The 10,816-nt window shown below is 38.3% G+C and overlaps 1 protein-coding gene across 7 annotated transcripts in view; it reads right to left on the bottom strand.

Moving 5' to 3' along the window:
- Positions 1-245: 245 nt before the first annotated feature.
- Positions 246-10,816, bottom strand: part of LOC110955027 (dystrobrevin beta-like) — a 57,219-nt gene continuing 46,648 nt past the window's right edge. For 2 of the 7 annotated variants that reach the window (XM_051960916.1, XM_022199830.2), the window contains exons 16-21: positions 7,845-7,941; positions 7,590-7,610; positions 7,194-7,347; positions 6,030-6,119; positions 5,731-5,778; positions 246-2,784 (exon numbers count right to left, since the gene is read on the bottom strand). In XM_051960916.1, the coding sequence (XP_051816876.1) occupies positions 2,732-2,784; positions 5,731-5,778; positions 6,030-6,119; positions 7,194-7,347; positions 7,590-7,610; positions 7,845-7,941 (463 nt within the window). In that variant the 3' untranslated portion in view covers positions 246-2,731. Of the gene's footprint in view, positions 2,785-3,805; positions 3,837-5,730; positions 5,779-6,029; positions 6,120-7,193; positions 7,348-7,589; positions 7,611-7,844; positions 7,942-10,816 lie in introns of all 7 variants that reach the window. The other 5 variants (XM_022199834.2, XM_022199835.2, XM_022199833.2 and 2 more) reach the window with 5 other exon arrangements.

The raw sequence follows: 10,816 nt of genomic DNA, 5'->3' as shown, positions 1-10,816 counted from the left end.
TCAGATGAGGGAAGTCAAGGAACTTTCACAAATAGTTCTCTTTCTGCAGCAGAGTGTGGTTTCGAGCTTGTTTTACAGATTTAATACATTGAATTCATTTGTTTTGCCAGACTTTAGTGTAGACTTGAACCGGACAGAAGGCAATAAAGTGCTGAGGTCATGTAAGAGCTAATTCAACATTTTGCAATCTTTTGTGTCCTGGGAGATCAAAACCAGCCGACACAGAGACAGATGGAACTCATAGCTTGCTGTTCAATATTATTTATTGCAGATGAAACACAGATCCACACTTGTCACTCACACCGTCAGCTCCAGCAGGTTCAGAGCTCAAGGTGTTTACAGCTTCATGTCAGGACGCATCTGTCCTGTCAGACTTCATTTCTCTCACTCGCTTGTTTTTACACAAACCCACCCAAACACGAGTTCATTCATTTAATAAACCACTCATACAGTCAGTCAACTATTCAGCAGGCTGAAAATGTGATAATCCTGTGGCAAGCAGTCAGTCAAATACCACAGATGGCTGGTGAAAACTGAACCAAACCGGTCCACAAATGTAAAAAACAGTAAAGAAAAAAACAGAAAGAATGTTGAAAAACAAATGTATTTCCCAGCTGCTAAATTAAACCAAAAAAGTAACTTTGGGTCATGTTGGATTTACAAACAGAAATCAGTCTGACTTTTGGGTTGCTGGGTGATGTTCAACATCTACATAACTTCATTTCACACAATCCCCTGCATTTTAGAGGAAGCTTGAAAGGCAGCAGAGCGTAGCAAAGTGTGAGGAGGCATTTTGGGCAGTATTTTGGCTTTGTCTATTGTTTATTTAAACAATAGTAGGTTTGGATGTACAACAGAATATTATTTGAATCATATTGTTAGCCTTTAAAAGTTAAAAACAAAAACAAAAAAAACAAGAAAAAAAGAGAGAAAGATCAACTACAACTCCCAAGCAGCACTGCCTTAAGAAACACCCAGTCAGTTCAATTCTGGATCAATTTTGGATCAATTCTGCAACAGCAGTTCTGTGTGTTGCTCCAGATTTACATATGCTACAGTTTTGCTTCAAGCATCTAAGTGTCTTTTTCACCACAGCAATGACCGCTGAGGCTCATGGGTACTCTATCTTCAGAAATTGGCATGACAAGCACATCACAATTTCCTAGAAACATTTAAATAGCGAGAACAAAATAAAATAATGTACCGCCGTAATTTAATGAAGTTAACTAAGAATTGTTTTTCCTGAATGATCACCCAAACCACGAGACAAAACTATTTCTGTCATATAAAAAAACCTCACCATGTGCTTTGTGGATAATAGAGAAGAACAGAAACATTGTTTTTTCCTTCATGTTTCAGAGTTGTGAGCATCACAAAGCAAATTCTCTTCACCCTGTGCAGATGGATGTAACATTCTTTGAGAAAAAAAATCTGTATTGTAAAACTTGGACAAAATAAACCAAACGGTGAGGTTTTCCAAACTTGGTGACTTGTGATGTCTTGAGATAAAGCATTTGTAACCGTTACACTGATCCTGTCCTGAAAATTGAAGGTATCCTTTTTTAACAAAAGAATGAAGAATTAGCGAGAGGTCAGGTAATCATGTTCACTCTTTGTTTTTTCTAAGATTTATCTTGACATCTGGTGAATCTCTCTGATCCCAGCTCTTGCACCAAATGTGAGGTACACTTTTCCAGCTTTACTACACTTTTGTTAAACTGACCCTGCTGAAGCTATACACACACACACATGCAGCCACACACAACTAACAGCACAGATATCAGATACCTCCTCTTTGACTGTTGTCCCATGGCAGTACCGGGACACACAAAGAAGCCTGGATAACCTGAGCTGCTATCGTCACACACAGTTCCCCAAAAGTGAAGCCAAAATATCTTTGAAATGCCTACTGCCATCTTGCACTGGTCACGTTCTATGAAATCGTTCGACATAATAGTGATGGGAGGAGGAGAAATAGAGGTGGTGGTGGTGGGTGGTTAGTTGATATGTAGATAGCTAGACAGCACCCATTTCCACAACATTTTTGGCTCCAGTTTTGTATGGAGGGAAAAAAGTGTTGGGATGTCCTCAATCTTTAAATACAGTCTGTTTCAGACACCAGGATTGGGACCTCACCTCTCCACCCTGTGTTACCTCAGCCCTGTAGGGCAGCTTGGCTTGATGCAGCAGAAAACGTCCCATTAAAGCTTATTGTCTCAGCAGGGCCTGACTACACTAACATACACAAAAACACTCAAACCGAATGAATAAATGGCAAAAATCAAATCAAATCAATAAATAGTAAGCACACAGTGCCGAAACATAAAACTTTATAGCTCACCTCTCGTCTTTTTGACTTTTTGTTTTGTCCTGCCCTTATTTCCTTGCAAATATGGTTACATACAGTTTCTCCTTCCTGATCCTGAAACTTTCCTGCACTTACATCTTTCGCAAACACTTCTTCCTTTCTCTTCATGGCATCCCCTTCACTTACTCAAATCTCTCGCACCTCAAAAAAAGCAGAGCACACACACATGCTACAGTACAAATCAGTAGGTTTCAGATTCCTTATTTAGCTATGTATGATCAAATCTAAACAAATGAAAAACCACAGTGGCAAGACACATACAGAATCACAGCTATACATCAGTAGGGACCCAGCGGTCATTTGGTGTCCAGCATCGTGATTGGTTGATTGGAGTCCTAATTCCCCGACAGCTAACAACGAATATTAGAACATATATTCAGTCAGTCTTCTTTGGCCGTGATGAAACATCACTCTGTCTGAGGAAAGAGGAGCAGAGCAGTCAGACACCCAATTTAAACAAAAACGAATATGTCATAGAAGAGCAAAGAAATTCACTTTCAGGATGTTTTTAGATAATTCATTTGTGAATCATTTGACATTTAAGTGATATTCACTTCTGGTGTGTGTTCTAGAGTACACGCACACGTTTCTGCAATCTTCTTATCTGACTCAATTTAAGCAATATGTCATATTTTAATTACTATTTCAATTGCTTACTTTCTGTCTTTTATCATCCTAACTACCCATCTCTTATGTATGTAGTTTTGATGTGCATTTGCTGTCAATCTATTTTAGCATCCTATATTTTGTCAATTACTTGTAAGGTGTCGGCCTGTTTAGAAGTCAAACTATTTCAAAAAATTTCAAAACATTTTTAATTTCAAAGAGTAAACATCACAACAAAACACCATCACACAAGTTTTCATTTGTTAAACACTACAATTAAACTGTAGTGACAGATAATGAGATCATTTATGATTTCAACAAATATTACAGAAAAATATCAAGTCTAATAAAGACAAATATGCTTTCATTTAAAACAGAAAACAACACAAAGGTTTGTGATCCCAATCTTGAAATTCTAAATTTAGGAAAAGAACTATTATATATCTGTTGGATTTGCTTTCCTTGATTTATGCTAAAACTCTTAGTTCGCTGCTGAACATGGACGAAAGCTCAAGCACGAGAAGGCTGATCAAGAGCAACTACAAACAGACTGTTTGGACGCCTGTGCAAACAAGTTCAAACACATAAACAAGTTCTTTGAGTCATCGAGTCATTCACATTTTTTTCCCCATAAAACATGGGTGAAGCATTTTTCTTCTGCCTACCAATAATTACTTTTTTGCAGATAAGAACATCTGTGATTAGATTAAATGTATTTTGTCCTGGATGTGTGCAGTGGTAAACATTAAATTCAGTCATGTTTTCATGGCATACAGGCGTTTTTATTATTTTCAGCATGTAAGAAAAAAGTGATCATGTGAGATTACTTACTCTTTTGTTTGTACTGCCAGTATTTAACCTGCTAAACAGAGACAGAGAGTTTCATGAGCAGTTAGCACAGAACAGAGTATTTTGAAGCTAAAATAAGTGCTACAGTTTTCTGCCAGAAACTATAATAAGAAGCAGACCAGTTCTTAGAATAGAAACATAAAACAAGACTGTACTTGGCAGGTGGCACACAAATTGACTAACTCCAGTAAAAAAAAGAAAAAAAACTCTGGACAATCTAGCACTGTGGTGTCATTCAAACTGTAAGGCCTAATTGTGAGGCTGAACTCCTGTCTGCCTGTTCAGGGTTTGCTGAAACAGTACCACAGGTTAGTACTGTAACGAGCGCTAAGGCTGAGCCCAGACAGCAGACCAGGAAGCAGTTTCCCCACCTCTTCTCAGCAGGCTGTCCTCTCATAAAGAGGAGGGACTCCATAAAGCACGACTAATGAGATGGCAATCTACTGAAGCTTACTACAGTGGAGACGAGAGCACCTGTAGAATAAGTGAAGGCTTACAGAAACTACGGGGTTGCACAGACTAGTGAAAGCCAAAGTTCTAGTGCAATTAAAGCAATGAAGCTGAAAAAAAAGATTCAACTCCATTATCTTCAATAAACCAAGGAAACAAACTACACGGTATCTTACAGAAAAGCACAACATTATTGTTTGTTAAGAATTACTAATAACAGATGCATTCTACCTATAAAAACACATTTCTCTGCAGTCAGTGCTCTATTGTCGGTGTTTACTCATGAGAAATTCATCCTAAAATTTTCTTTCGTACATGAAAACTTTTTATGGACACTGTAGGTGCAGTGCTTTACCATTCTTAATTTATGGTATTTTATACTTGTGCTGCACTTATCTTCAGAATAAAATATTGCAGTTTTTATTCCACCACATTTATCTGTACACTACAGCTAGTTTGACTTAAATACAAAACATACAGGCAGTTTATAAAAAATGATGCATTAATACTTATGATTTACAGATTAAAGGCCTGGCCCACAAAAAATACGTGTTTCAAAATACAATTGCTCACATTACAGTTACGCATACCATTGATAAATATGTAACGTATGCTGATACAACACAGGAGGGATCCTGACCACTTTAAAAACCACAGCTTTTGATATTTTTTAAGTCTATAAACTGTACATACATAGTATTATTAGAATACTAACAGGATGTCGGAACATAATTTAAAAAAAAGAACATTCTACTTTGGACACTTCAAATACATTTTGCCATTACTCAAGTAGAATATTAAACATAGGAATTTCACTTGTACAGAGCAATTCATGCTGTAGTACATCAGTTGTACTTAAGTAAATGCAAGTATTTCATGTAGCACTGTCTTTTTAATAACTGAATTATCTGACTCCTGTTTGGTTACATAATTAATGACACAAAATTCTCATCAGAGTCAGAGGTTCATTCATGTCCTAAAGATCATAGCAACAAGATAAAAAAAAATCTAACCCAAGTTTCACTGTCATAAGATCAGATGTCTGTGCTTTCCGTGTTTCATTTTAAATACGATTTTCACAGTTAATAGTAGCACATGGCATATGACAAATGGTTCTTCTGACCTATAATATGAACAGCTTCAGAAAAATGCTTTTCAAGGAAGCAGTAAGTCAACAGTAGGGTTTAAGGGTTTTAATACCTGTAGATTTTTCATTCTCTCTTTATTTGTTGTTCATTATGTTGTTTAGTGTTGTGTGATAAAAGTTTAAGACACTAATTACTGGCATCTGGCTATACATGCTGTGTGTCAATTCAACAAGAGTAAAAATCTATGTCAAGCAATCTGTGTCAGTCCCTGTGTGTCATTTAAGTTTAATAAAGATCATGTCAGAGTGAAGCTTTCTTAGCGGAGTGAGATTGGAATAAGCTAATGATATACTAAGGAGATTAATTTACCTCTGTCTTTCCCATTCAGCAATCTCTCCTCCTCCTCTCGACCATCATCTAGTCAGAAAGAAGTGTTAAATGTCAGCGTATGAATGTATGTTGAACCAAAATCTAAAGTTTTTCTTAAAAAGTATGATTTGGTTTTAACTGTTCAAAATGACATCTCTTATATTTCTCTCTGTTGCACACCAAACACTGAAATATAGCACTATGTTCCTGTCAATGCGTAAAAAGTAAACTGTTTTGCAGCTACTAAGATTCCCAAAGAATACATGGAGGATATACAGCGAGTGTGTGTTTGTGTGTACCAGAGTGGAGCTCTTTGACCAGTGAGGACACAGTGTTGGTGATGGAGTCAGCTGCTACCAGAAGGTCATTTCTCAAGTTTCTTCTCGGGCCTGGAGTGGAGACCACAATTCTTAATATAGTATCCAACACTGCACTCCATAGAATGAAGTTCATATTCAAAATAATGAATACAGTAATCCAGTTTTGTGGCAATTATTAACATAAAATGTTACACTCACTGTTTCACTCTGTCACCAACTAACAACAAAATCACAAAATAACTGAACAAGCAAGTGTGCATGTGACAGATATAAATTAAACGATAGAAAAATGAAGAAGCAAGAACTTGCCTGCTCCTTTTCTAAAACATTTTTCTCAGAAGTAAGAGCAGAACTGAGCAATAGCTATAAATCTGGAAAGCTGAACAACTTCGGTGAAGTTTATTTTAATACTCTTTGAAGCACTTTTGAAACACAACTTGTGGCTTCTGATTTTTCTGAAAAACATTTTCAAAATAAATAAAACTTACTAAACCTAACATTCCACACCAATGTTCTGATCATGTGCTTAATCTGTGCTCATCTTAAGCATTGACGATATCATCCTTGACAAACAGGCTGCTTCTGGAGCAGTTTGTTCTTGTTGAAGGGTTTATATTAGAATCTGAAGGTTTTCCAGTGTGCCGTTAACTTTGAGTAAAGTGAAACTAATATAAAACACTGACTGGAAACTACTGTATGTTTGTGTCTGTAGTTGAGCAGAAATTCAATAAATACATGTGTAAAACACAGCTGGAATTACTAAACAACAGCTGTTACACAGATGAGCATTAAACCTGGCCATATTTTTTAAGGGTTAGAGACTTAGATCTCTTGTCTGAAAACATTTCCATGTGATACTACTAGAACGACAGTGATGTGAAGTCATGAAAGATGAATGAAAGTTTGAACAGGTTGGTTGGTTGATGAGACCTGAAAATCCATTATCAACACTATTCACCCTATACTTTCAGACAGCGACCTAACCAGACCAAAGCTGTCTGAACATAACTGGCATCAGTGCATAAGAAGGTTGAGCTTAAAATTAAGACTCATGTACAGGTATGTGTGTGACTGTGGACATGTGAAGAGACAAAAAAAATGTACAGAAAAAATTCTGTGTGTTTTTCATGCTACTGCACATACCTTGAGCAAAAGCCTCTTGTACATCACCACCCACCCCGGCAAGGGAGTCTTGAGGAGGATATATGTGAGCCTGAGGAGATGTAGCACCTACAGAGCGGACAGTTGATGGGCTCGGCCGAGATGGAGAGGCATGAGAGGAGCCGGCCGCCTGCGCCTGACAGAAATTTATCAGGGTCGTTACAAACTCTTGCCAACACTTTCATTAACTATAAAATCTTGTTCTATTTCTATTTCTACCATAACTGACAGCTGACAGTCTGGTGACTGCTGAAAACCTCATAATTGCTTCAAATACATAGGTTCCAATTAAAGTGAAGCACTCCTCATTGCTTTGTGTAATTAGGGATTATTCCCACATTTACACCACTGTGTCCTTTAAAGAGGGCTTAAACTTACTGCCTGTCGCTGCTCCTCATCCTACAGGGCCACAACATGGGCAGCAGGAAACAAATTAGGGAGGAAAGGGATGGAAAAGAGAAGGTCAGATACAGTCACAGCTGGAAAAGGTGAAATTTTAAGGAGGAAACAGCAGAGAGGAAAGCGAGGCTTGTTACTGTAAGGACAGAAACAGGGAGATGTGAGGAAAAAGGGAAACTTTGCCCTCTAGTGTGTGACAATACAGCATGCTGAAGGCTACATTCATTGTGTCACCTTGAGCAGCTTCATCAGTCCTTCCAGCTGCACCATCAGCTCCCTCCTGCTCTCCTGAAGAGACGACATCCTTTGCTCCAGTTCATCTTTCCTCTGCCTGCCAACACACACAACAACCAGCCCTCTAGTACTGTCACATTACAGAGTGTCAGGAGGCAGGGATAAAATAACCAAAGCACAAAGGCTCCCTGCTGCAATACAACCACCAGAAATGCAACTGCACAACAAGGAAAAAAACAAAGCTCTGAGATCAGGTTTTCACTCCTCACATCATTAAAACACAATAAGTCACACTTAACGACATCTAACACGTCTGATGAGGTTAATGATAGGACGTACACTGCCACACTTCCACACAAGCTGCCCTGGAAGACATGAAATTGCAAGATTTAGACATGGATTACTAGAGATTAAAGTTGGAAATGTTAGATGCTTGAGAATGTTTTTCCCGGGCGGGATGCTTAGAGAAACACAGACAGAAAGAGGACCAGTCTGAGGTGGCCAACTGAACATGATGGACACAGAACTACAAACATCTTGTTTTCCACTCAATACTGATAAAGTGCTCTGTCCCAGCAATCCCATTTCAAGGAAACAATGACAATTTAACAGTCAGCATTTATAAATAGATATACATTCAGAGGAGTTTACAGTTGTATATGTGGTCTGGATGGGACATTAAAGCAGGAGCACATCTCTTGCCTTTCTTTCCTGGCTGCTCTTCACATGGTACAATAAATGAGTAAATAAACAACTAAAAGAAGACGCTGACTCATAAAGTAAATAGACTTTTATGTTATTATAATCCTTGAACAAAGCTTCAACAGCAGGAGTGCCAGAAAGTTCCAAATAAACACTTTATCTGTAGTATTTAAGATATATTACAAGAGATTTTCTTCTGGATCTGAATCTGAAGTAGCATTATAGCAAGACAAAAAAAAAAAAAAACTCTCATGGCTTGCAAGCGATCATGCCAGGGAGCATTTTTTCTGGTAACGACTTTAACTCACATACTGGGTGAAGAGTTACAGCGTTTACTACTGAGACATGAAGAAGGAGGGGAGACTTTGTTGTTTCACAGCAAAAGTGCCGTTGACATCAGGAAAGCACAATAACAGCGATAACGATATGGATGCCATAACTTTAAAGATCTTGCAAGTATCTACACCTAGGAACAATGGGCCTCATTCATGAAGCGTTCATAAGAACAAATCTGTTCTTAGAGCCTTTTTAAGAAGATTTTTGGCATTCACGAACGTGTTCTTAACTGACCTGTTCTTAAAAGTAAGAACAAATTCTAAGAACACTCAGGAGGACTCTTACGCACAAAAATCTGCTCTTTTAGAATTTTGTTACAGTCAAAACTGATCCAAAAATTTGAATTTCTTTCTTAAAATGATTCAAATATTACCACAAATTATTTAATTTAAAATAGATTTATTCAAGTGAATTTTAGTGATCAGTGGTTTTATAGTTCAGTGCCAGTTTAACTCAAAATCAGATTTTAGATCTGAAGCTGCACTTGGTCACATTAACATGTTTGGAGGTCTGTGGGAGGTACAAGCGCAATGACCACTACGACGTGCACGCGCGATGACCGCCGCCACGTGCACGCGCCCCGGTGTGCACGCGCGCGCTGACCGGGGAGACAAGGCGGACAAGGCCTGGGCAGTTTTACTTGTCACTGCAGCAGAGGCAGAGGGTGTTTTATTACGACAGACACCCTTTCTGAGTATAAAAGTTTAGCTGTCTCAGGTCAGACTTTATTGGCTGTTTGAAGCTCTGTCATCTGCAGAAATGACCATCACTCTGGTGGGCGGAGTTTCACCTGCACTCCAGTGCTCACGTGTCTCAAACACTCTCTTGCTCTTGCTGCTGCCTTATAAGGAAGTTTAGAGGGTGTACCTTTCACATTTACAAGTCAATACAATGTAAATGTCATGTTAATGAGAGGGGAGGGTGTTCGTAGAGACTGTTCTTGAATCCGGCGCATCTCCCTCCTAAGAACAGATTTGGCTTGTCAAGAATGCTTCGTGAATCCAACGTACTTTTCTCTTGGGAGTTCTTAAAGCCGTTCTTACGAACGCTTTTCTACGAACGCGTTCATGAATGAGGCCCATTAACCTTCTGTAAGCACCAATGCCAAACCCTTGCTGTGGACTCCAGCTGTGTAGGAGTCCAAAACAGATGTGTCTTGTCCAAGGACACTTTGGCATGCAGAGGGTCCAGGGAAATAGCCTGCAAATAGCCTGGTGCACCACCTGAGCCACAGCCGCCCAGCAAAGATACATGAATTAGAAGTGCATCTTTGATAAGCCACCAATATAAATTGGCAGAAAATAATTTCCCTCAAAGCATATGAGAATTCAGTTCAGCTGTACAGTACTTATTAGGAGACCCTCAGGTAAAGTGAAGCTTAATTTTAATCAATAACTATTTTTCCATAAGTAGATCACCTAGAAGTAGTCTACAGCATAGATTATATAATGTAAGAGAAGTAGTCAGAAATGGCAGCACCACAGACAGATGCTATACTGTATCTTTCATGAATTAGACTTATATTTTAAACCTAGCAGAAAATATGCTGAAAAACCATTTAACTAATCTACCCTCCTTTATAGAACAAATACACCTGTATTTGTTCTATAAAGTGTTGTGAGTGCTGTGGTTCATGCATTAGTTACTTTCCTTTGAAAAGGAAAGGAGTAAATTCCAGTCCTTTATAAATGTTGTGTCTACCATCTTTGACCATGATGTATTATGATTTGCTGTCAGTGTTTTCCACAATTCAATAAAATCCTTCTGAAAGTGATCCGAATAATACCGTTGGACACTGTCATTGTTGTTACAGTTGTGGTAACGGCCATTTGAGTTTTTTTAAAATATATATTTATCATTATTGATGTGGACAACCCTAAAAAACTTAGCGGACATTTCCAAATTTACTCATAACGGAGTGCAGCTACCTTGAA

Source organism: Acanthochromis polyacanthus, chromosome 16 (genome assembly GCF_021347895.1).
Source record: "Acanthochromis polyacanthus isolate Apoly-LR-REF ecotype Palm Island chromosome 16, KAUST_Apoly_ChrSc, whole genome shotgun sequence".
Taxonomy (NCBI): Eukaryota; Metazoa; Chordata; class Actinopteri; family Pomacentridae; genus Acanthochromis; species Acanthochromis polyacanthus.
The sequence above is the reverse complement of the archived record's forward strand: the minus strand, read 5'-3'. Positions and strand labels throughout refer to the sequence as shown.